Source organism: Rhinichthys klamathensis, unplaced genomic scaffold, assembly GCF_029890125.1.
Source record: "Rhinichthys klamathensis goyatoka isolate OS25496 unplaced genomic scaffold, OSU_Roscu_1.1 h1tg000767l_1, whole genome shotgun sequence".
Classification (NCBI taxonomy): domain Eukaryota; kingdom Metazoa; phylum Chordata; class Actinopteri; order Cypriniformes; family Leuciscidae; genus Rhinichthys; species Rhinichthys klamathensis.
This window is the reverse complement of record NW_026607167.1, coordinates 123,392-150,006: the sequence shown is the minus strand read 5'-3', so window position 1 is coordinate 150,006 and position 26,615 is coordinate 123,392. Positions and strand designations below refer to the sequence as shown.

The following is a 26,615-nucleotide window of genomic DNA, read 5'->3' as shown; positions in this document are numbered from 1 at the left end:
ATAAACATCAGATCAAATCAAACTTATGGGGGGTAGTGTATATACATCTAAAACAGGATTGCTAGTGGTGCAGATATGACACACACACACACACACACACACACACACACTGCACCTTTAAATATCCCCAAGAGATAAAAAAAAAAAAATGCTCTCAGGTGACCCACCATTTCCCAGCATTCACCTGTACTAGAATGAATCATTAGCACAGTAGAACACACACAGCCTGTGTTATCCTGTACACACTGATCTGAAACCTGTGTTTAGCCACGACTGTCACCCATCACAACACTCGGATCCACTTCTGAGCATATGTTGCTTAAGAACCACCGACTAAAAGACACATCTGACTAACGTACGTTTAACTCTACAGTTTAAAGTTACTATATTTGCTACTAAGTGCATCAAAATGGTTTCATGTGGTGATGCTCAGCTCAGCGGACTGCGAACTCTTCTGAAATAAACTGCAATGTGGACCAGACTTTATTTATCAGGTCTAAGTCTCAGACGACATCCCCCCTCCGACTGAAACCGAGGCACTCTGAAGAGAGACAGTGTGTGTGTGTGTGTGTGTGTGTGTGTGTGTGTGTGTGTGAGTGAGTGAGTGAGTGAGTAAATGTGAGTGAGTGAGACAGTGTTTAACTTTGTTGTCTCGCCGTCGGACAGTCGAAGCCAAAATCAATTGTTAACATCAACCGCGTGACTATCAGTTTACACACACACACACACACACACACACACACACACACACACACACACACACACACACACACACACACACACACACACACACACACACACACACACACACACACACATTTACTTAGCCATCTACATGGGGACATTCCATAGACGTAATGGTTTTTATACTGTACAAACTGTATATTCGGTCTCCTTACACTAACCCTAAACCTACCCATCACACACACACACACACACACACACACACACACTAACCCGACCCCTAAACCTACCCATCACACACACACACACTAACCCAACCCCTAAACCTACCCATTTCACACACACACACACACTAGCCCGACCCATAAACCTACCCATCACACACTCTCACTCACAAACACACACACACTAACCCGACCCCTAAACCATACCATCACACACACGCGCACACACACACACACGCACTAACCCTAACCATCACACACACACACACTAAACCTACCCATCGCATACACACACACACACACACACACTAACCCTACCCATCACACACACACACACTAACCCTACCCATCACACACACACACACACTAAACCTAACCATCACACACACACACACACACTAAACCTACCCATCGCATACACACACACACTAAACCTACCCGTCGCATACACACACTAAACCTAACCATCACACACACACACACTAAACCGACCTCTAAACCTACCCATCACACACACACACACACACACACGTGCCATCAAACATCGCTTCTTATGACACTGATTTCTCAGTAATGTTATGGATATACTCACTGTATGTTTGTGTAAACTTACATTTCTTCGAATGTCATTGCATTACATATTGCATTAGTCAAAATATCAAATGGCATTTACTGTAAAGATAAACAAGCACATTTCCCAAGCAAAACACTTAATGCTAAACCAGTAGATGAGCATGAAGGCAGGCGGTGTTGTGTTTGCTCGTGGTTATTTAATAGAGCATGTTCATAGTAAATGTGACGAACTACACCTGTGTGAACTTGAGTTATGAATATTAATCAACACGATTGCTAATTGAGTTAAGAACGCCAACATAGAAGTATGTCAGAATACATAGAACTAAATAAAACAGTGGGAGAAAAGTCCCCGGACTTCATTCGGTGCGTCCCAATTCCCGTACTTCTATGACGTTTGTAGCATAAACAGTGCGAGTAAAAGTACACTTTAAAGTCTCTTTAGTATGAATATGTTAGCCGTACTGGTATCTATAAGCTAGCGTGCTCCAAAACAATGACAAAATTTATATTTAGAATATATAAGCATTCAAAACTGACAGTCTCGCACTTCCGACAATATATGGATCAATGATTTTGATGACATCACTCTGCACTTCAGATTCTCATCAGATTTTCTGTCCAATCAAATGCTCGGAAAACGGCTGTCCATATTTGACCCAAATTTGGCTTCTTTTTTTTCTTTTTCTTTTTTTTTTTTAGAATAGCGCAAAAATCGTTTTTTATTCCTCTAGTTATTAACCTAGTGGCTGATGATTCGAAAGTCTGACACATTCACAGAACAGGGTCTTTATAGTGGGAAAAGGGTTATTATTATAATGTTCTTCACACTAAAAAAATATATAAAAATGGTTCTTTTAAGATCACTGAAAAAAAAAAACTTTTGAAACCTTTATTTTCAAGAGTTTCCATGATTAACGTTCATAAGGGATAGTTCACCCAAACATGTAAATGCTGTCAGTAATTACTCTCCCTCATGTTGTTCAACCCCGTAAGACTTTCGTTCATCTTCGGGACACAAATTAAGATATTTCTGATTAAATCTGAGAGCTGGATCACTCCTCTATAGGCTTCTATGTTATTGAAACTTGCCGGCCCAGAAAAGTTATGAAAGACATCGTTAAAATAGTCCGAGTGACTACAGTGGCTCAATCTTAAAGGGGTCATATAATGGTGCATGCACTTTTACAAGTTGATTGTACTGAAATGTGTGTTGGCAGTGCCTGTACACAACCATCATATAATGATAAAAATCCATCCAGTGTTTTTGTTTTAATCTCCTTATATGTTTTCCCCTGCCTCAAATCAAGCCGTTCGAGCCTGTGACGTCACACGGTCTGAAGCCCCTCCCACGATTGTTGATTGACAGGAGCGTTTCAACACAGACCCGCCCTCGCTCGTGAGCCAGCTGTCAATCATAGTCTGTGCGGACCGGCGCGGTCATTGTTGATATGCTGGAGCACTGTCTATGAGCAGAATGGCGTCTAAGCGATTGTGGTGTTCTGTTCTTGGGTGTAATAACGAACACAGTCATTTTAATGTTCCCAAATCCGAACCACTGAAGACGCAGTGGCTGAGTTTGTTTTCGAAGGGAATATTCCCCACGAGCAACGTCAATGCTCTCATGTTTGCCGAATCATTTCTCACCAGACTGCTTTATAAACGAGGGTCAGTATAAAGCTGGTTTTGCTAAGAAGCTGCTCATGAAAGGATCGGTACCAGATATTCGTGTTCCTGCTGAACCTCCAGAAGAACGGAAGTGAGTGAAACGTTTTATTAAACTTTATATTAATATATTAATCTTTGCAAATCGCTAGCTGCATGCTTCACAATGAATGCGTCTAAGGTTTACACTCAGGGTACATTACGGCATGTTTTCTATGTATGACGTTCTCAATATAATTCATAATCCCACGTTTATACTGAACAATGCGTTATGGTTATTGTGTTATTGAGTTACAAACGGTGTACGCACAGTACAGAGAGGCGGTGTCAGCAAAGCTCATTATCATTTAAAGGCTTATGCACTGAAACGGAAACAGAGCTGTTTTTGACCAGGTAAAATAAGTGTTTTCTTACAATACTAATGAGAATTTTTAATTAAAGTATATTACAAACTTTTAATTTAGACCCTAAAGAATCATATTAGCTTGTACAAAAATGGCATTATATGACCCCTTTAAGTTTATCAAGCGATGAGAATACTTTTTGTGCGCAAAAAAACAAACAAAAATAACGACTTTATTCAACTCTTCATGTTCTTCTCTGTTGGCCTCGAGATTTCACGTAGTGTAACAGCGCAGCGCTTCTGGGTTGTACGTCACACACACATCACGCACATGACCAGCGTCAGCCAATAGTGAGCCTGCGTGTGACGTACAACCCAGAAGCGCTGCGCTGTTACACTACGTGAAATCTCGAGGCCAACAGAGAAGAACATGAAGAGTTGAATAAAGTCGTTATTTTTGTTTGTTTTTTTGCGCACAAAAAGTATTCTCGTCGCTTGATAAACTTAAGGTTGAGCCACTGTAGGCACTCGGACTATTTTAACGATGTCTTTACTAACTTTTCTGGGCCGGCAAGTTTCGGTACCTTAAGCCTAGTTCACACTACATGATTTTAAGCCCGATTTGCAAATCGTTGAGCTCGCCGACAGGTCAGGGTGTTACCGCGTGCAAATCGTGGGGGATTAGCGGACGATGAACGCTCGCCAATCTGTTAGTATGAAAGAGCCAACAACGTATCAAAGACGCTCTAGCATGCTAGATATCCAGAGATATGATATGAGCTACAGCCAATCAGAGCAAGGCATGGGTTGAGGTCACCGGGTATTGGCGCGAGTGCTGTTTCGCGTCATTTCCGGTTCGTTTTACCGCGTGATTTTTCGTGACAAAACGTGGTTTGTAGACCAGATAGAATCGTTGGGTGACAGAGTTGTTGTTAACTCGTGTACACTCCTGATTTCACAGAGAGCAAGTCCCGAAGATGAACAAAAGTCATACAGGGTTGAACAACATGAGGGAGAGTAATTACTGACAGAGTTTACATTTTGGGGTGAACTATCCCTTTAAATGTTCTTCTTGGAACCAGATGCCTATAAAGAACCTTTGTACAGCTTACTTCCATGTTAAACATAATCTGGACAGAATTCAGCAACTTGAAAGCATCTTTGTTCACACACACACACACACACACACACACACACAAACACCAATGAACTGATTTGCAAAAGTCAGTGGAAAAAAACAAGTTCTGAGAAAAGATTTGCAAGTTTGCATGCTTGATATTTTGCACGTAATCAAACATTTTTGACTGTGACACTCGTAAAAATAAACGGGTTGTTTTCATAAGAATCATTTTTGTACGCTTTCAGCTTTTAGAATAACCTTATTTCAATATAAAGCACCTTTTGTGCAATGGATGTTAAAGGTTCTTCACGGAACCATCGATTCCAATACAGAACCTTTGTTTTAAAGAGTGTGTTTGGGTTTCGGGGCCGCTGTGTTTACCTCACACACCAACAGCTCCATATATCGCACTTAAACGGACACTGATGACCCAAATGCATTTATTAGACCTGAATATGGGCCATAAAACACAGCAACATCACACACACACACACAGGTGCTACGGCACATCTTGACCCTCATGTTGAGCTGAGAATCCTACTTTTGTTCCTGGTTCCAAAATTACTGGCTTATTAAAACCCGCTCTTTTTAATGGATTCGACTTGTTTACTTTGGATTAGCACCGGTTCTGGTCGTGTAGGCCTCGTGACCTGGGCTTATGCCTCAGTTTCACCTCTAACAGTGTTTGGCGCATTCGAACGGTTCCGTAAATGTCGAAGGTTCCATTTGGAACCATCGATTCCAATATAGAAGCCTTTTTGTTTCGAAGGGAATTTTCCTTGTGAGCGTTTGGGTGCAGTAAAGTGAGAGCGCGATGCTATACACGTCCTGAATGTTGATGAAGAGCACCATCAACACACACTTATACCAACCATACACAATATCCCCTACAGTTAATAAACATGATGTTTACAATCACAGCTTCTGCTGATACACACCCAAACGCTTACAAAAACACAGCGTATGATGATGCAGACAGGTGTTTCATCATGTATAGGGACCTCATGTAGGCTATAGGGACTCAATGCATCACACACACACACACACACACACACACACATATGCAGAGGACTGTGATGAATGTGATGCGTGGACCACCCGAACCCCATGCAAGAGGCATTTCTGCTGCATCAGGATGTTTGGCACTGAAAGCATTTACAGATACATCACACACACACATGCTTGGCATCTGATAAGCATCACACATGAACACACACACACATACCCCACCCAGACCCCGTCAGGACAGCAGACCTGAGTACCGCAGTCTACACACACACACACACACACACACACACTTACAGACATGCACACACACACACACACACACACACACATGACGTCAGTCACTCACCGGCGCTCTTGTCTTTGCTCTCCATCTCCCGTTGCGCTGCTGTCGGTCACGGAGGATGAAGATGCTGAAGAAGAAGATGAGGAAGACTGCGTCGGTCCTGGCTCGCGCTACAGCGGCGCACGGGGGCGCGACTCTCACGTGAGAGCAGCTGTCAGTCACTTCACGCGCGGTCCGGTGCTGAGTGAGGCGGCGGCGGAATCACGGGTGTGGCGGACGGTGTTTGTTGATGCTGGAGCGTGAGCGTGAGCGTGCGTGTGACCGGTGCTCGTTCCGCGCGCCGTTAACGGGAGCTGCCGCAAGCTCCGCCGCTATCAGACACACGGGCGTGACGTCACAGCAGGTGTCATGTAGAGTTGTGACGTTCGCGAACGAACCGATTCTTTTGAACGGCTCATAAACATGAACGATGGGAGCCGAGTCGCGGCTGGAGGGGAGCCGTTCTTTCTGTCGTTCTTTTTTCATGCGTGTTTCACACAGATGCACACAGATTAGCTCCTCAGTTATAGGGGAAGGGGCACACCCAGCGCAGGGGTGCTACTGCCTAACAGCATGATGATAGTTGTGCACGCGCGCGCATCCTTTACGTGAGTACTCCAGTGGGAAAAAACCCTACGTGCTGTCATTGGGTAGGAGCAGAGCCAATGACTTATGCCGTCACATGGTTACTCCAGTTAAAAAAAAAAAAAAAAAAAACCCACTAAAGTAACACTAAGTTCCTTTGTAAATAAATACAAAGGAACTGCTTTGTATTTATTTACATTGCATTTTGTGTTCATGTTATTGTATCTACAGTATATATTTACAACTTTAAATAGTTTTTGTTTTTTATCAAAATGTTCTTGTGGTATTGTATGAATAACATAAGTCAACATAGCTTTACACATACACATACTTTGTACTAAAGGTAAATCCAAAATAGTGATATCACTTTCTAAGCAGAGGGATGTTGTGCAACCCTATGGAATATAGTCCACACATGACAAATGAGGTAATAATCAATATTTCAGAATAATTCAAACTCAGATATTGGTGTGTGATATCTGAGTTTTAATTAATTGACTACAAATCTCACCTCATCATTCCTCCCAGTGATTATTTCCAGGATAAACTGAGATGCCCCCAAGCTGGCTTCTTAAAACTGACTAAATATTTAAAAAGAGCCAAAAGAGCCGTTCTTTTGAACGGCTCTTTGAAAGGAACGGATCGCAAAGATCCGGATCTCCTCAAAGAGCCATAAATCCCATCTCTAGTGTCATGTGACACCTCATATTAACGGAGCCTTGCCCAGCTTTCAACTGTGCTTTAAAAATGTGTTTTCCTCTCATGATAAATCGTATTGAATAAGGAATATCACTTAATGAATCTGCTTCTTCTTTTAGGTACATTTAGTATTCATAAATGTAAATTTGAAGGAAACAAAGCCTTTGTTTTTACTTTTAAGAGCAGAAATTCAACAATAGCCGATACCTAAACACAATATTGGGTTTGAAAAATAAGAAAGCTGCAAAGTGTGTTTTATTCTGTAAACATTTTCACATTTTTGTTTAACTTTTAAGGTTGTAACTGTTTTTTATAGCCTATATTTGTCTTTTTTGTTGTTGTTGTTTACTCAATGTACCTCCCTGACTGTAGTTGTAATTCTTTAAAATCAATCAAATAAAATAAAATAAACTTTTATTTTAAATAAAATGTGATCCTGTGGTCAATCATCCTTACCATGGTACAATGATGATATGATCATATCAAATAATATAGAACAATATCTCATTTTCAATCGATTTACTGAATCATTTTTGACATTTGAGTTTGTTTTTACAAGCTATTATGAGTTTAGTGTGTTTTTTCTTTGACTGAGAATGGATTATTAAGAGACACATTTAAAATTCAAATAATATTTGGTGTAGAAACAAACTGAAACAAAAAGTAAATTTAACAAGTAAACAAAGAAGGCGGACAGTTGTTTTTACATTGTCAATCAGTTTATTAAATAAATAGTGTTTTTTTCTGTTATGTTTTTCAAATTTAAAATATTATAAAAAATAATAAGGCTATAATATATTTGTATAGCACCAATGTAGCATAACTGTAAAGTAAATAAAACCTATAAAATAAGTAAATTAGATATAAAAAAGTAGGTCCATAAAACAGCAAAAAACATTTGTGTTTTTTTATATATATTTTTTTTTATTAAGGGTGTATTATGGTTATTAATTTCCATGAGAATTGCTAATAAAAAGCAATGTTTCTTTGGGAACCCATGGTTCTCTGAGGAAGAACCAGAGATGGACATAAATAAATAAAAATGTATTTAAAATAAGGAGTATCCCAATGTCCCACTGTTTATTACTCATTCGTCCATGTTTCTTTATCGCTTTATCGTGTCAATAACTCTCATGAGTTATTATTGACACTATAGATTGATAAAGAAACATGGACGTAAGGATATATATTTGCAAACTGCGATATATAAACAATATAGAAAAAGTTAAATTGATGGGCAATATGACCAAAATTTTATATCATGATATGAGTATATATGAACAGTAACAAAATATATCATGATATTGTCTTTTCCCCAGGAAATAAGCTTGTTACGATACCAACATTTTAGATACCAGTGAAATTCCACTATTCTCTAATCTCTAAACCACAGCAAAAACTAATACTAATGCAAGCAATTACTGAAGACAAGTAAACAGTCAGTAATAAGAACAAAGAAACAAACGAAGACAAAGATACAAAAAGAGTGTCAAGAAATGTAATAAAGTAATCAAATGTAAACTAAAACACTGCATAGACTTATTATACACTATATTTAATTTGTGTGTATTTGACGCGCACAGAAAGCTGCCTGTCAGTGTGTGAATGCCGAATGAGCTTTTCTTTTGCGAGATACTGTACTTTTAATAACAATAATAAGTCCCACTGTTTATTACTCATTCGTCCATGTTTCTTTATCGCTCTATCGTGTCAATAACCCCTGTACCCTCTAAAAGCTGCAAGAGTTACTGACACTATAGAGTGATAAAGAAACATGGACGTATGGATATATTCGCAAACTGCGATATATATAAACAATATAGAAAAAGTTAAATTGATTCACACTTTATATTATGATCACGATATATATCATCATATCCTTGAAAAAAATGTCTTCATGCCTTAAAATATCTTGAATGTAACTCGACACCCTCATGAATATGCAAATGAGCCCCGCCTCCACTCACTCGCTCAGCTCAGAGATCCACTGGTTGACGATCACACGTTGATCTGATTGGTTACAAGGTCGTTTGTGACGTCAGAAACACCAGCGATTTCAAAGCGTGTTTTTGAGACTGTCTTTGGTTCACTGCAGTTTTAAGGAGGAAATACTCAGCAATGCTGTCGACTTATGAACTTACACATGGTGTGTCTTAAAGCAGATTAAAAACACCACATAGACATAAACAACATTAAAAGCTGGATTTACACCACAGGGGGACTTTAAACCTGAAAATGATAAAGTGAATCAATCAGTGTCAGATCTGAAATGAGCTCAAAGAGCATCAACAAACTTCTCTCTCTCTCACACACACACACACACACACACACACACAACGCAGGTGGGCAGACGGGTGCTGAGACGACAAGACACAAAAATAACTCACACAGTCGTATATAAAAGCGAGCTGGATTATTTTAGTATTCAGCTGCTTAAGCAGAACTGAAACTCATGCACCGTCCTCGGGTCAGCAAGATAGAAGAACAGCTTCAGCATTTACACACACACACTCCATCATCCCGAGCCACACTTCTATTGTACTGATAAACTTCTCAGCATTTACCTTTCTTAAAGTCTGTGCACCTGTCCTCGAGAAGCAGGGCTGAGCTCCTGGAGGAAAACCTCCATGCAAACGCTTCTCCTGCGGCGTCAGTGCTTTTAACACAGTAGTAGAAGAGCATTTCGCTGACGCCATTATGATCCCGGACGAAGAAAATGTATTGGCTAGAGATAGAGCGCTTACAACTATTGATTCCTGCTCATATATACACGATTATACAGCCAACTTGGAAAAGAAATGCCACGTGAAGGAGGACGCAAATGCTTTAAATGGTTGCATGCAACTTTGATGTCATTCTTGCGGTCCATTTTTGCGTACAAATATAGCAACTTTTGGCAGAATGAGAAGAAAGAGTGACAGAAAGAAAAAAAAGAGTGACAGAAAGAAAGAAAGAGTGACAGAAAGAAAGAAAGAGTGACAGAAAGAAAGAGTGACAGAAAGAAAGAAAGAGTGACACAGAAACAGAGTGAGAGAGTGAAAAAGAAAGAAAGAATGACAGAAAGAAAGAGTGAAAAAGAAAGAAAGTGAAACAGAAACAGAGTGAGAGAGTGAAAAAGAAAGAAAGAAAGAGAGAGTGAAAAAAGAAAGAAATAATGACTCCTGCGGCGTCAGAAAGAAAGAGTGAGAGAGTGAAAAAGAAAGAGTGAAAAAGAAAGAAAGAGTGAAAAAAGTGAAAAAGAAAGAAAGAGTGAGAGAGTGAAAAAGAAAGAAAGAGTGAGAGAGTGAAAAAGAAAGAAAGAGTGAGAGAGAGTGAAAAAGAAAGAGTGAAAAAGAAAGAAAGAGTGAAAAAGAAAGAAAGAGTGAAAAAGAAAGAAAGAGTGAAAAAGAAAAAGAGTGAAAAAGAAAGAAAGAGTGAAAGAAAGAAAGAGTGAAAGAAAGAAAGAGTGTGAAAGAAAGAAAGAGTGAAAAAAGAGTGAAAAAGAAAAAGAGTGAAAGAGAGTGAAAAAGAAATAAGGAAAGAGTGAAAGAAAGAAAGGAAGAAAGAGTGAAAGAAAGAAAGAGTGAAAGAAAGAAAGAGTGAAAGAATGAAAGAGTGAAAGAGAAAGAGTGAAATAAAGAAAGAGTGAAATAAAGAAAGAGTGAAATAAAGAAAGAGTGAAATAAAGAGTTAAAGAAAGAAAGAGTGAAAGAGTGAAAGAAAGAGTGAAAGAAAGAGTGAAAGAAAGAAAGAGTGAAAGAAAGAGTGAGAAAGAGTGAAAGAAAGAAAGAAAGAAAGAAAGAGTGAAAGAAAGAAAGAAAGAGTGAAAGAAAGAAAGAGTGAAAGAAAGAGTGAGAAAGTGAAAGAAAGAAAGAGTGAAAAAAAGAGTGAAAAAGAAAAAGAGTGAAAGAGTGAAAAAGAAAGAGTGAAAGAAAGAAAGAGTGAAAGAAAGAAAGAAAGAAAGAGTGAAAGAAAGAGTGAGAAAGAGTGAAAGAAAGAAAGAGTGAAAGAAAGAAAGAGTGTGAAAGAGTGAAAGAAAGAAAGAGTGAAAAAAGAGTGAAAAAGAAAGAAAGAAAGAGTGAAAGAAAGGAAGAAAGTGAAAGAAAGGAAGAGTGGAATAAAGAAAGAGTGAAAGAAAGAAAGAAAGAAAGAAAAAATGGAATAAAGAAAGAGTGAAAGAGTGAAAGAAAGAGTGTGAAAGAAAGAAAGAGTGAAAAGAGTGAAAAAGAAAGAAAGAAAGAGTGAAAGAAAGGAAGAAAGTGAAAGAAAGGAAGAGTGAAAGAAAGAAAGAGTGAAAGAAAGAAAGAAAGAGTGAAATAAAGAAAGAGTGAAAGAAAGAGTGAAAGAAAGAAAAAGTGAAAGAAAGAGTGAAAGAAAGAAAGAAAGAGTGTGAAAGAGTGAAAGAAAGAGAGTGAAAAAGAAAGAAAGAGTGAAAGAAAGAAAGAAAGAAAGAGTGAAAGAAAGAAAGAGTGAAATAAAGAAAGAGTGAAAGAGTGAAATAAAGAAAGAGTGAAATAAAGAAAGAGTGAAAGAAAGAGTGAAAGAAAGAAAGAAAGAGTGAAAGAAAGAAAGAAAGAGTGAAAGAAAGAAAGAGTGAAAGAAAGAAAGAGTGAAAGAAATAAAGAAAAACAAACAAAAAATATAAACATATATGTGTGTGTGTGTGTGTGTGTGTGTGACTGTGGATATGCAAACCAGAATAATGAAGATCTTTCTCACACATCTGCATTTCTGTACAGCTTTATTTAGCAAACACAAGTTGAAAATGCAATGCGACACCGATCCAGAGCAGATATTTTATTTTGCTGAGGTGTCCATAAACCCGCTGGCAAATCAGAGATATTTATCAAGCATAAATCTAAACAACATGTACATACAATTCTCATGGACATCAGTCTAATGATGACAGCAATAATAAATCTGATATGTCCTGATTCAGATATAGAGAGAAACAGGGTCGAAAAAGAGTCTTTAGTCTCTTAATCGGATTGAAGACACCCCATTGGTTGATTTCAGTGATAAGGCATTACGATTGGTCCCTGTAGAGCTTCAAGATTCACGTTTGGTCTGTTATGATCGGTCCCTCCTACCAGTTACATGCAAAGATATGCATGTGTCAATAACTAAACGAGTGCACATCACATGATTGGTTGATGCTGCTGATGATCAGCTTGTCAGACTGGTCTAACCATAGATATCCATAATAAAGGCTAGATGTCTCGTCCGCGCGGCTGGCCAATGGAGGGCGACGTCCACACCTGGCGGCCATCTTGGCACAGGCAGCTCGCTCACTCGTAACATTGTGTTTAATGGTGCATGTACTTTTTAAATAACCATAACTTGCTCAATTTTCGACCGATTTTCAAACGGTTTGGTTTGTTATAAACGTCAGAGATGTAGTTATGACACTGCATACTTATGAATAATAAGTGTATAAATAAATAATCATCCAGAATTATAGCCACGTTAATAACGTTTGTAAGAAACCAAACCGTTTGTAAATGCGCCAAGATTTCGAGGAGATAAGAGTATTTGTGTTCGTGCTGATCACTCATCTTACATCAGAGCCCGCCAGAAAGCTTGCCTGTGACAAGATGGCCGCCGGTGATGACGATAGAGACTCCGCCGTAGCCTTTATTATGGATATCTATGGGTCTAACTGGGAGAAGTGGGCGGGGTTAATTACAGCAGTATGTACACAGTTACAACACAAATGATCAAAATACTAAAAAATTTACAAAAACAAAAAATATTAATGCACCCATCATATTTAGCAGCATATGTATATAAAAAAAAGGTATTTTTTAAGAGGTGAATCTCATGAAACCAACTCTAATTAATGCAATGCAAAATATCCTGATATTATTTGAAGTATGATTTTTTTTAAATCACTGTATTACAGTAATGAGAATCTAACAAGAATAAAAAGGGGTTTAAAATGCGTTTAAATATCATAAATGAAAACCATCTTCTAAAATAAGCTTTATTTTCTTCATGCAAAATAAAAATGCTAATATTTTTGGAGTTGTAAAATGTTTTCATGAGATTCACCCATTGCTTTAAAAGAAACAAACATCCATCATCACAGGGAGTGTGTGTGTTTTCTGTGCATTTTTATTTGGAGTCTTAAGTGTGCAGTTTGTGAGAGAAAAAGTTCAGCCAGTGTGTTTGTGAAAACGATGGTGTCTAAAATAGTGTGTGTACAGTATAATGTTACAGTGTACTTACAAGTAAAGCGTATAAACACATTAAGTCTAATTGCACTTCTGAGTGGAGTTATGGGTTTCCTGTTTTCCACATGAGCCATGCACAAACCGTCCTCCCCCCACATCCTTCCATAAATCTCCCGTTCTCTCTCTCTCTCACTCTCTTCCCGTAAAAACTGTGCGTCTGTAACGGGGAGGAACAGATATGTGAACACGACTTCAACTGGCAGCAGTGAAACAGGATCATGTCCTTTTTTTAACATCATATTTAGTGTCTGAAGCGTTTAACATCTCTGTGCAAAACACACAGCTTTCTGCTTCCGGAACTCATTAACATAAAGCAGTCACCGTCCAATCAGATCAAGGGGTGTGGCTTTAGAAGAATTTGTCATCGATGCAAAGGTGTGTGATGTCATCTGTAGGCAGCGTCCAATCAGATCAGAGGGCGTGGCTTCAGATTAATTTATCTATGCGAGGGTGGGGTTGCATGACGTTGTCTGCACTCAGCAGCCAATCAGATTGGTGGGTGTGGCTTCAGAAGAATTTGTCACCTTCATCTGCAGTCAGCGTCCAATCAGATAAGTGGGTGTGGCTTCAGAAGAATCTCACCAATGCAAAAGTGAGGTTGTCTGCAAACAGTGATCAATCAGATTTGTGGGCGTGGCTTCAGAAGAATGTCACCGATGTGAAAGTGGTCATCTGCAGTCAGCACCCAATCAGATCAGTGGGTGTGGCTTCAGATGTATTTATCATCTATGCGAGGGTGAGGTTGCATGACGTTGTCTGCAGTCCGCAGCCAATCAGATTTTTGGGTGTGGCTTCAGAAGAATGTCACCGATGCGAAAGTGAGGTCATCTGCAGTAAACGTCCAATCAGATCAGTGGGCGTGGCTTCAGAAGAATGTCACCGATGCGAAAGTGAGGTCATCTGCAGTCAACGTCCAATCAGATCAGTGGGCGTGGCTTCAGAAGAACTTATCATCAATGCGAAAGTGAGGTCGTGTGACGTCGTCCGGGTTGATGAAGACGGAGATGGACTTCCCAGGATTCTCTGTGACCAGTTGCTGGAGTTTCTTCGCGAGCCGGTCGTCCGGTTGCTGATCGCCTCCCGGGTCCGACAGCGGCGACGGCAGGTTCGAGCTTCCGCCGCGCCATTGAAGCTCAAGCGTTAGCCGCGAGGCGGCTTTAGCGTGTTCGATTGCGCTCCGCAAGTGCTCCACTGGGTCGGAGCGTACAGACGATAACTTGCGCGCATGTAGCATAGCCGTGTCGTCGCTGAGGTGCTCTAGCATGTTGCATTGAGGGATGAAGTAATTAGGGCAGGTCTTATTAACCAAGCAATGCTGCAAGTCGTCGATCAAACCTAGCAAGAAGTGCGCGGCATAGTCTTCCTGCGCCAGGTACGTGTGCGGCAGGCGATCGCAGGACCAAAGCATTAGCGAGCGCAGGTGGTACGGGCTGATGGCTTTGGGTCGGGACAGCAGCTTAATAATCAGAGCTTTACAAGCTTGGTACGCCTGCATCAGACTCGTGGAAATGCACTTCTTCAGCTGCACCTCGCTGCGCGCAAACGACAAACGCCATTCGTTTTCCTTCTGGCCTGTAGAAGAGCACGCGGGCAGCAAATAAAACCCACTTATCACTTCCTCCTCAGTGATTTTCCCATCCCAAAAATGGTTTTCCATCAGCCAGCTTTGGGCCACCGCGGGCCAACCCTTGAACGAAACCACCGGTACCACGTCGTATAGCATCCGACTGCCTCCGACGCCCAAGATGATGGAGATCACCGTTGAGTTGCGCTCGACTTTCTCGACCCGAGGAACGCCACGCTGCGGCTTCTTCTGAATCTCCGCCAAAACCAAACTAATGGATTCGTAGAACCAATCGGCCACCAGCGTGGGCGAGAAAAAGTAGTTGGTTGCGCCGTTAACGTGGTCGACCACAGTGCAACAGTCCTTCCACTTGTTTATGGTTACCTCGTCAAACAGTCGCAGGCTGAGCCAGGAGTGGCAGAGCGCCGAGTGACGCATGTCCAACGTGACCGGCTGGTTTCGGTCGTGGAGTTTGAGCGCGGGAACCAGCAACGTGAAGTCCATGTCGTAATCCGTTCCCCTCGCGTACACCGTCAATTCGTCCAGATCCATGTCAACCACACCCTCCCTCACCCCGCCGGACAACAGCAGGTACTCATTGGCAACTGGAAGCTTCTGGTCCAACTTCTGCACCATGCCTGAAAACAGGAAATGACATCATTAGAGAGGGACACATGTTGTTTTTGGCCCTGTCGCAAATGGAACCCTACCCTGCATCTCAATGTCCATACTATCCATCCTAAACAGTGTGTGAGATTAAAATAAGTGTCCAGAGTCCAAGAGTATGCCAGAAGTTCCCGGATTATCTACTATTTCCAGTGGATTTTCGAAGTGTGGATCCGTACTCACTATAACAGCTAATATAACCCATTGCGCTTTGGAGGAAGAACTACAAACACGAGTAAAACGTGTTAAAAAAAACTACAAAAAATGGCAGATGTGCGCGACCGACGGCGAGAGGTTTAGATGAAGGTTTGAGTGACTAATAATTAAAGTTGAACCTACATTTTTTTTTATGTTATCCGTGTTATATTTCATCTGCAATAATGTAGACTTTTTTAAAACGATCCGTTTGTCCATTAACTTTTAAATGCATCATTACGCATGAATACGAGGAGAGTCTCTGCATGAAAGACCCGCGAATGCAAAATTAACGTGCTTTTGCATTTCTCTGCGATACAGTAGGGAATGAAATTAAATGAAATGTGGAGGATTTTATCTTTAACAAGATGATTGACAGGCCAGTTTACAGTGACAAGATGATTGACAGGCCAGTTTACAGTGATAGGATGATTGACAGGCCAGTTTACAGTGACAAGATGATTGACAGGCCAGTTTACAGTGACAAGATGATTGACAGGCCAGTTTACAGTGATAGGATGATTGACAGGCCAGTTTACAGTGACAAGATGATTGACAGGCCAGTTTACAGTGATAGGATGCGACAGAGAGCAACCGTTAAAGACGCAATTGTATGACGTGATAGTTTGTCCCAAAGCTTGTGTACTCTTTTGCTACACACTTAAAAGTATCTACTTTTTCTTCATAAAAAGAGTACATACTTTTGGGTGTAGTATAAGTAGGCGAATTGAGTTCGCAATTTCGTGATGTAACGCCACTTTGACTGGTCGGGAAGAAGTCTTCTGCGGAGCTCGCTTTAGTAAGGGAGCATATCGGCCTTGCGCGCACCCTTCTAAAACCTAAAATGACAAATGGGACACCTATGGTTTTGTGGACTTAACGGACAAACATACACGGTGGCCATTTTAAGTCCACAACACTGCAAGTGCACATGAAGTGTGTTATTTGGGACAGGGCCTTTATGTCATTCGTTTTCTGATTGTCAAATTGTACAGGCAAACATAAATGTTTGTGAAAACGATGTCAGTCACCCTATCTTCAATATACACAGGGTGTTCCACAGGGATCAATTTTAGGACCTCTGCTATTTTCACTGTATGTGAATAATTTGCCTAATGTGTGCAAAAATGTCGACACGATTATGTATGCTGATGATACGGTAATTTTTACACATGCCAAAAGTGCTGATGATGCATCCCATCAGCTTTCATTTGCTTTAAATGATTTGCAAAAATGGCTGATTGATTCATGCTTGTGTCTTAATGTTAAAAAGACCGTATCAATGTTTTTTAGTAAACCTAAAACCTAAAACTATGAGAGGTGACTGTGACTTGGCGTTTAGGCGGACCGCCTTTTCACAGAACGCTCTATCATATCAGGGGGTGAGCTCCTGGAATAGTATTCCTCAATCAGTGAGGGAAAGCACAAGTTTTCCTATTTTTAGGAGTCGTTTAAAAGTATGGTTGAGGGACACACAAATATGTGAGCATGTTTAGTAATCATAAGTTTATATATCAGATGTAAAATAGAGTTAGTGTTTTATAAATATAAAGGGGATAGAAGTATTAGTGTGATATGGGTTGTGTAATAGGAGTTAGTGTAGCATGGGTTGTGTAAAAAGGGTCAGTGTAATATGGCTTGTCCTAATATGTTGTGATCACTGTTACTGTCCTTGCTTCTCTGTATATAGCCCGTGCATAGTGTCTGTATGTATTTATGTGTAACATCTACCTGCTTAGGGGTCTGCAGATGGAAATTAGCCTATGGCTATAATCTGGCATATTTACATTTGTGAAAAATGTTCATTAATATGTATTGTCCCTTTTGTCTTTTTTTCTACAAATAAAATAATAATAATAATAATGTCTGAAATAGTTTCTGATATAGTACAAGTTGGAAGTTTGATGGAAACCTTTACTTCTTCCACATCGTTGTGATATCATATAAAAATATGGTACAAAAATGGCAGGGACTTTAGATAATACACTGCAGTTTAAAATCTAATTTTATTATAGCTGATGTTTCTTGGGCGCTTTCTTTGTTCAATATTTTGGAGGCGAATTAAATCTGCATTCAATCAGTGTAATTTTTGTGCCACTAACATAATAAATAACAAAATAAGTCTAATTAATTATATTAATTACATTTAACTTAATGCAAAGATCATCACAAAAGTAACTTTTAGAGTAGTGATAAAGGTTTTGCACATGGATGCACTTTGGCATTATGAGCAACTAATAGTTTCTGTGCTGTAAACAGTTATGTTGCAATTACAGTAATTCTGACGAGACGTGAGCGCAGCATTAGAGGGAACGAATGGCGTTGCCTAATGGAACAAACTTCATAATAAAAAAGGTTAATCTTTAATAACAAGATCAACAGAGCAAACGCAATAAAAACTATTCCAACACAAACACAATGAACATTCCCGACCAGATGCTAGAAACACACTCCTAAAGAAAATAATCCCCGGTGTCAGATGACGTCACACCTGAGCTCAACCTCATGAACCCGCGAGTGACTCGGGGGCATTCAATCTGCCGTCGGCAGCAGAAGCAACTCTAGAGAATCTCAGAAAAACGAAAACAAGTTAGTGACTCTGCATGAGTGTGTTTATTTTGGGCCCTGCACATCTGTCACACTCCTCCGGTGAGGCCACAGTCAGCAATACACATTTAGCCATTCATTTTATCACGTTTTCCACTACCAATACAAGTGCAGTAAACTCAGCTAAACATGCAAATGTGATTTGAAGGGGTCATGACATCTTTTTTTATTATTATTTTAATATGTTCTTTGAGGTTCACTTACAATTTTGCACACAAAAAAAAAAAATATGGAAAAATTATTATTAACTGTCGGAAATTATCTGTTTTTAAGGCGTGGCTCCTTTAAAGGAGAACTCCGGCGCAAAATGAATCTTTGGTCTAATAAAACATTGGTACCTAGTCAACCGTTCTCTGAGACTTGTTTTCATGATAATCGAATGTAAAGAGTTTTATCTCTAAAAACTGTTTAGCGTATAACGCTAGTAATGGGGGCATCTATTAAGTAAAAATAAATCGCTAGTTTATACCACTAACAAGACTCAAAATAGCCCCACACGAACACAGTAACATAATGAGGGTCCCTACATGCAAAACGAAGCATTGAGAACTTTGTAAGTGTACAGACCGTTTAATAAGAAGATAAAGATAAAGACAGTCCACTTCGTGACATACAGACAGGAGCCATCTTTGGAAAACAGACTCGACTAATCAAACCACGAACGCCATTCATACAGTTCAGAAGTTCACTGAACTTCATACAGTTCAGCTCACTTAGCACGTCGTTCGTGGTTTGACTAGTCGAGACTGTTTTCCAAAGATGGCTCCTGTCTGTATACACGAAGTGGACTGTCTTTATCTTTATCTTCTTAATAAACGGTCTGTACACTTACAAAGTTCTCAATGCTTCGTTTTGCATGTAGGGACCCTCATTATGTTACTGTGTTCGTGTGGGGCTATTTTTGAGCCTTGTTAGTGGTATAAACTAGCGATTTCTTTTCTACTTATTAAATGCCCCCATTACTAGCGTTATACGCTAAACAGTTTTTAGAGATAAAACTCTTTACATTCGATTATCATGAAAACAAATCTCAGAGAACGGTTGACTAGGTACCAATGTTTTATTAGACCAAAGGTTCATTTTGCGCCGGAGTTCTCCTTTAAGGCTTGTCAGTAAATATCCACTCTTATAATTGGCTAATGTCATTGCAAAGGAAACAGTGTCAAGGAGCACTCACTATTGAAAGCATTATCCATATAAAACTGTCATTTACAGACAAATGTAATACAGTCGCTGCTTCATCTGCCAACTACACTGTGCCTCGTTTATAAAAAAAAATGCTTCGAACAAACATATAATCCTCAGACGTGATTCGGGACACCATTAAAATAAACCATCCACTTGTTTTTGACACTGGGATCCTTCTGAAGTCTGTAGAGAGACTCAAACCAGCGGTTTCAACTGGATGATCGCTCTTTCACTCTTCCATTTGTCCTGTTGTTGACAGACTCAAGAGTGTGATGTCAGAAACTGAACACACATCTGTATACTGTCTCGGTGTAGACAGCGCCAGTGATTATAATGGCTTCTGTTTGCTTTTGACGTGACGCTCACATCCAGTGTAGGCAAATGTCAGCCATTAAGCGATTGAACGCCAGTGGGCGGGGCCTATGTCACAAGTGGGCGGGGCCTATGGTGCGATGATCTATAACTATTCGTCGATGTTATATGCAAATGTATTTGCATGACGTCACAGATCCCGCAATATCAAAACGACATGTTTTTGGAGCTTGATTAAATAAATACTCTGCTTATAATGAAGTGGATGTTTTAAAGGTAGTGTAGGCAATTTTTGCGGCTAGCAATAGCAAGTTAGCTTGGATAGAATGAGATCCAACCTTCCCTTCAGAGCGTCTCCAAAGCCACGCCCTCCTTCAAAACACATAAACGGGTACAGCCAGAGCAAACAAAAGAGTAAAACTACCTCATGTCCCAAAGAACATAACATTACAATAATAATAAACATAAACAAGAGTACTGATCTGTACCTTCCTGACTGCTGCAGATTAAAAAAATTTAAAGAAGCCAAAAATGTATAAAATTGACAAATCTGCAAATTTATTAACTTAATAAAAAAAATGTAAAAGCCTGCCAAAATTATAAATAAATGTAAAAAAGTTGCAAGCATGAATTTTTTTTATTAATTAATAAATAAACAAGCGCTGCCAAAAGTTTATAAAATTAACAGATCTGAAAATTAATTACATTGATAAAAAAAATGGAAGCAAAAAACGCAAACCCTGCACAAAATAGTAGCCTATCGGTAAATTAATAAAAATTACGTTTCAAGCATGCAAAAAATTATTAAATTAATAAATAAACTGCCATAAAGAGAGTAAAATAAACAAATCTGCATATCTTGCAAATAAATAAATTAATAGATGAAAAAATCGTAAAATAAAAACAAATGTGCAATCCCTTGCCAAAGTAATAAATGAGTACAGTTAAACAAGTTGTATTTAAATTAGGGCTGTCAAATGATTAATCGTGATTAATCACATCCAAAATAAAAGGTTTTTTTTACATAATATATGTGGGTGCACTGTGTATAATTATTTTATATATATAAATACACACACATGCTTGTATATATTTAAGAAATATTTTCATGTATATACTGTATATATAGATTTATATATAATTTATATTATATATAAATATAAATATTTTATATATAAATATTTTTTTTCTTAAATATACATGCATGTGTGTGTATTTATATATATACAAAATAATTATACACAGTGCACCCACATATATTATGTAAAAAAAACTTTTATTTTGGATGTGATTAATCATGATTAATCATTTGACAGCCCTAATTTAAATTAATAAATAAACAAACACTCCCACAAATTAGTAAAATGCACAGATGTGCAAGCATGCACGTAAAATAATTGATAAACTAAAAAAAGTTAAAAAAATAAAATAAAATAAAAAACATGCCCTAATCACAAATTAATTCAAATAAACAATGAGATAAGTGGGGACAAATGTCCCAATCTATATGGCAAAAAGTGTCCCAATTTACCTGAATTCAATATTTTATTTTATTTCGATAGTGTTGCCATTGAAACGCATAAATTCGAGTCACGAACCGCTCCGAGTTTAACATCACGGGTTTCCGTCTCTTCCCAAATACGGTAGATATGACGTGAACGCAGCATAAACTTGTAGTTTTGGTTCAGGAGGAACTGTAAAAGGCGACTGATGTTTCGTTTGCAGTGCTCGGTGACTGACGTCTGTCTAATTCTGCATATCACGAAACACGCTGATGACGTGTGATGTCTGCGCGAGCAGGTGTGCGGACGTATGCAAATACATACGTAGGAAATCGTATGGAATGATTGGACGAATATTTCACAGTCCTACGCCTTCCACAGACGATATACAGTCAAACCAAAAATTATTCAGACACCAGATTTAATTTTTGATATTTTTTTTTCTAGTGTGTGCAGGACACTATAGATTAGTGGTTCTCAACGGGGGCGTTCAGAGAACAACGGGGGGCGTTAGACGCAAGAGTCTTGAAAGGGGGGCGTTCAGGTGTTAATGGGTGGCGTTCACGAGTAACGGAAATTTGTGTTCATTTACTGTGATTCATTTTAAGCATTTAGTAATTTATTTGTAATAAACACTTTAAGTGGGCTATTAAAAAAGTGTTAGGACCATATATGTTAAATTATGTTGTAAAACATATGCGTAGATTGTGATGTCATATTGTGTGTGCGCGCACGCCTATGGTGCGCGTGAAAGAAAACGTCAGCAGCGCTCAAATAAAAAAAAGAAAATCATTCGTCCGCGGCCGTTCTAGCCTACTCCTGACCGCAAGTCCACCGTCAGTATACTAGCAGGTTTTTTGTGTTCATTTCTATTGCATTACGATTGAAAGCAGTATCAATAATGTCAAAAATATAATGTGCAGTCAAGTTCGGGTGTGAATGCTGTTTAAATGAGTGTTCTCACCGACACGCTTGTTGTGATTCTTCTTCCAGTTTAATGTACATGTAGCCTAAGCTATGTATCGTTACTTTTGCAACGACTATATTATTTTTCCAGTTATAGACCAGCGCTCTGACTAGAATCCAGCGCTGGCTAGAATCTGCATTCACGCGCTCAAACATGTGTTTCGCGCTGACAACAATCCAGCGCTGGCTAGAGTCACGCAGCGGAGGAATGGAAAGTTGACATGCCATTAAAAAGTATTGACTTAAGTATTGAAACACTTCTATTTTTTCAAATATTTTCAATAAATCATGTTCCCATTTACTCCGGCGACGAATTTCAAAATTAAACTAAATTCTATTTATAAGGTAAAACTTTAAATTTTTTAGGCATTAACTAATTCCAATGCCTAATGCCAAAATGTTTTCTTTGTTCACCAAGTAATTTACTGGTCAGGCATTATTGTTAACTCAATTTGAAAATGACAATTTGATGGATAATTTTTATATTATATTAATATTTAAATATATTCTGCAATCACATTTTGGTAATGTAGGCTATTCATTCCGCCATCACATCTGAGAGCGAAACGCTGCTTGGGTAAGGTTAGTTTCAAGATATAAAAACAATTAATAACACAATAATAATTGAATTGTTCGTGTGTTTATTCTTGTTAGAAGATTTTTCTTTTTACTGATTATGAAAACAAATTAATCACGACAAACCAAATTAATTGTAACTGTATTAATTATACCTGATACCAAGGTATTTTAGGCCTACAATTTTAACATAATTTTTCATGAAAAATCATGATTGTATATTTATTTTTAAGTAAGGTTAATGTAAGCAGCTTCTTGCAATACTCTCCTAAATGCTAATAAAACCTACGTGCAAACATTACCGCTTTAATGACTGTCCTTTATTTTTCAGTGCATTTGTTTTATAATATATGGCTATTTATGTCATGGGATTAATATAATATAACTATTATTATGTAGTAGTGTAATGTAGACAAACACAACTAAAAGAGGTTTGAATTTTTCTTTGTTTAATTTGCACACTGAATATGGGTTGGAGCTTTTAATTTTGAACTCTCAAAGTGCACCAGATTGATGCATTTAACATTAAAATGCACACATTTTTCTTACGGGGGGCTTGCCCCCCGAACCCCCCTAGAAGGCCCGAGGTTCACCCACCACAGATTTACCAAAAATCCTGTGAGAAACACTGCTATTGCTATTCAATGCAGTTTATAGCTTGTTTTTTGGATTAATCGCTGTGGAGTATAGTTCGATTGTATTAATAAATGACAATTTTGTACTTATTTCATCTGTTACTCGTTCCTGCTCGCTCATTAGTTTGGGGGTGGGGGGCGGTCGGGGACCTGGATATTGGATAGGGGGCGCTGGCCCAAAAAAGGTTGAGAACCACTGCTATAGATCATTTATGTAAGTGAGGAGAGCAAAATAAAGTAAACTGTGACATATTACACCCAATAATTCTTCATACAGTGACTACCAGTAGTATCTATAATAAATTTGGGACCAAAAATGATTCCGACACTTTGACCTGATCATGTTTTCTTAAGTGTTTTTTCTGTAACTGCTAATGCTCTTTTTACACACAGACTGAACAACATGAAGCATTGCTTGGTGATTGGTTGAGCTAAACTGGTATTATATAATTGTGTAGTTAAATTTAACAGCTGACAGATATTCAGCATAATTCATCTGTGAGAGTCTAACAGAAGGACGGACAAAACCAGTCAAATATCAACTGATCTAATAACTCTGAGTTCTGCTCATATTTTATAACCATTTTTTTAAACTATAGCGAATAAACTGTGATAATGTGAGAAATGTTGAATAAATTCTGGTTTGACTGTATATACACACATGTAAACACACTTAGTGAGATTACTATCAGGATGTGAAGAGACTTTCAACCAACATAAAAAAATAAATAATTCTGGAACAAATCACCTACCCTGCCTTTAAGCTCTGAAACGTGCAAGATGTTTTAATAGTATAAAGACCTCTTATATGACAAAAGATGAAGGCTAATTTGATTTATCATGTCATGACCCCTTTAAAAAAAAGTGCACACTGTCAGTTTTGATTTCATCCTCTCCACAGACCTTCCTCCAGTCTGTGGGCGCACGGCTGAGTGAACATGCGTGAGGCGGAGAGCCAGCAGAAGCTGCATCGCTCTGGGGCTCCTGGGTGGCTCGCCAACACTGATATCTCCTGCTTCACTTCTGCTCACTGCCTCTGAGAACTCAACTCAAGATAAACACAGCTTTTAAAGCTCAGATTAAAACCTTTCTGTTTAGAATAGCTTTTAGTGATTTGATTTTAGGTTTGATCTGTATGTCTATCTTTTTGCATAGTTTTGCATTTTACTTTTATGTTGTACGGTGTCCTTGAGTGCCTTAAAATGCGCCTATAAATAAAAGGTATTCTTTTTATTATTATTACTAATTTGGTGCTACTTATCCCTACTGGTCTGGTGGAAGATTTTAATTTTAATTCATAACCATTTACAATATGAAAAATGTGCATGCTTGCACATTTATTTATTTTTATTAATGTATTCAATTTTAGCAGGATTTGCATTTTTGTGATTTTTTTATGCATTTATTAGATTTGGCAGAATTTGCATTTGAGTTGTATTTGTACTCATTTATTATAATTTTTTGGTTTTCACATTTGCTTTACTTCACCATGTCTTGCGTTGTTTTTCTTTTACGATAATCAAGCGTAAAGCAATAGTTTACCCAAAATGAAAATCCCGTCATTATTTACTCGTTCAAAGTGAAGATATTCAGTGAATGACGACTTGAATTTAAGTCTGTTCATCACACACTCAATCTAAATGTGCATTTTTTTTCATTTCTGAAGATTGTCTGACCTTCCACTTTCAATGAAAGGAAAAAGAGAAAAGCGTGGATATTGTGGTAAACATCTCCATAGGAGAAAGAAAGCCATGAAAATGATGAGTATTGTAATTTTTGGGGGAAAAACAGGTCATAAATGAAGCATATATGAATAATAACAGTGCAAACATGAGAGTGTTGAATCTGCAAACACACCCATCCACTGCTCAACAAACACTGAAGCGCGTGACAAAGAGAAACAAATGCAGTGGAGAAGCAAAATCGCACTTTCCCTTTTAATGCATGGCTCGATATATACTGTATCAGTGCCCGAAGCATTGCTCTTTCTCACCGAGCATGGAGAAGATGAAGTCCTTGGCCGTGTGGATCTCGAGCGCACGCTGGTCGTCATACTCCCGCTGCTCGTGTTTGCTGAATTCCCCGATCAGTCGGTTGAGCTCCTCGATCCTGGTACCGGACCTGAAGTCCAGCTCGGGGGGGTTCGGGACGTGTTTGGTGCTGCTCGGGGTGGCGGTGGGGCTGTTGCCAGCAGAACCAGCCCGGCTGGAGAGCCCAGGCGCCGCCATGTTCGCGAGGAGACGGTGAATCGCACCGGAGCGCACGCGCTGTACTGGCCGAGCACCGGAGGGCGTGAGTGATGATGATGATGATGCGCACCGGACGATCGGGCGGAGGAGCGCAGATTTTTTTTTTTCCTTATTAGACAAAGAAGTGTAAAAACCCATTGCCTCAGAAAATAAGTCAGTTAAATATCATAAAAGCAAATGCGAAAAGCTAAATAATAAATGCTGCCAAATATCTGCAAATCGGCCAATAAATAGGCTAATTACATGAACAAATAAACAAACGATGCCAAAAATTTATAGAATTGACAAATCTGCAAATTAATTAATTTAATTAAAAAAAAAGCCTGCCAAAATAATAAATACATTTTAAAAAGTTTCAAGCATGCAAAAAATAATTAAATTAATAAATAAACAAACTGCCATAAAGAGAGTAAAATAAACAAATCTGCATATCTTGCGAATAAATTAATTAATAGATGAAAAAATCGTAAAATAAAATAAAGTAAATAAAGTAAAATAAAATAAAGTAAAATTCGTAAAATACACAGATGTGCAAGCATGCACGTAAAATAATGAATTAATAAATAAAAAAAATAAAAAAACATACCCTAATCACAAATGAATTCAAATAGATTGGGACATTTTTTCCTCACTTATCTCAATGGCAAAAAATGTCCCAATTTACCTGAATTCAATATTTTATTTTATTTTATTTTATTTTATTTTATTTACAGATTGTGT

The 26,615-nt window shown here is 38.5% G+C and overlaps 2 protein-coding genes across 2 annotated transcripts in view; both read right to left on the bottom strand.

Moving 5' to 3' along the window:
• Positions 1-6,284, bottom strand: part of fgf12b (fibroblast growth factor 12b) — an 80,951-nt gene extending 74,667 nt beyond the window's left edge. The window contains exon 1 of the mRNA XM_056242971.1: positions 5,964-6,284. Coding sequence (XP_056098946.1) covers positions 5,964-5,988 — 25 coding nt within the window. The 5' untranslated portion in view covers positions 5,989-6,284. The remainder of the gene's footprint in view (positions 1-5,963) is intronic.
• Positions 6,285-14,165: 7,881 nt separating this feature from the next.
• LOC130077659 (nucleotidyltransferase MB21D2) lies at positions 14,166-25,931 on the bottom strand. The gene is made up of 2 exons (XM_056242963.1): positions 25,640-25,931; positions 14,166-15,637 (listed from the first exon to the last, which is right to left on the bottom strand). The coding sequence occupies exons 1-2, from the start codon at positions 25,872-25,874 to the stop codon at positions 14,373-14,375; spliced, it is 1,500 nt and encodes a 499-aa protein (XP_056098938.1). The 5' UTR covers positions 25,875-25,931; the 3' UTR covers positions 14,166-14,372.
• Between the last annotated feature and the right edge of the window lie 684 nt (positions 25,932-26,615).

Excerpts from the sequence above, each read along its gene's own strand:
- LOC130077659 (XM_056242963.1), bottom strand. The coding sequence starts at position 25,874 with ATGGCGGCGCCTGGGCTCTCCAGCCGGGCTGGTTCTGCTGGCAACAGC. Across the intron at positions 15,638-25,639 it reads CTTCATCTTCTCCATGCTCG|GCATGGTGCAGAAGTTGGAC; the intron begins GTGAGAAAGAGC and ends TCCTGTTTTCAG.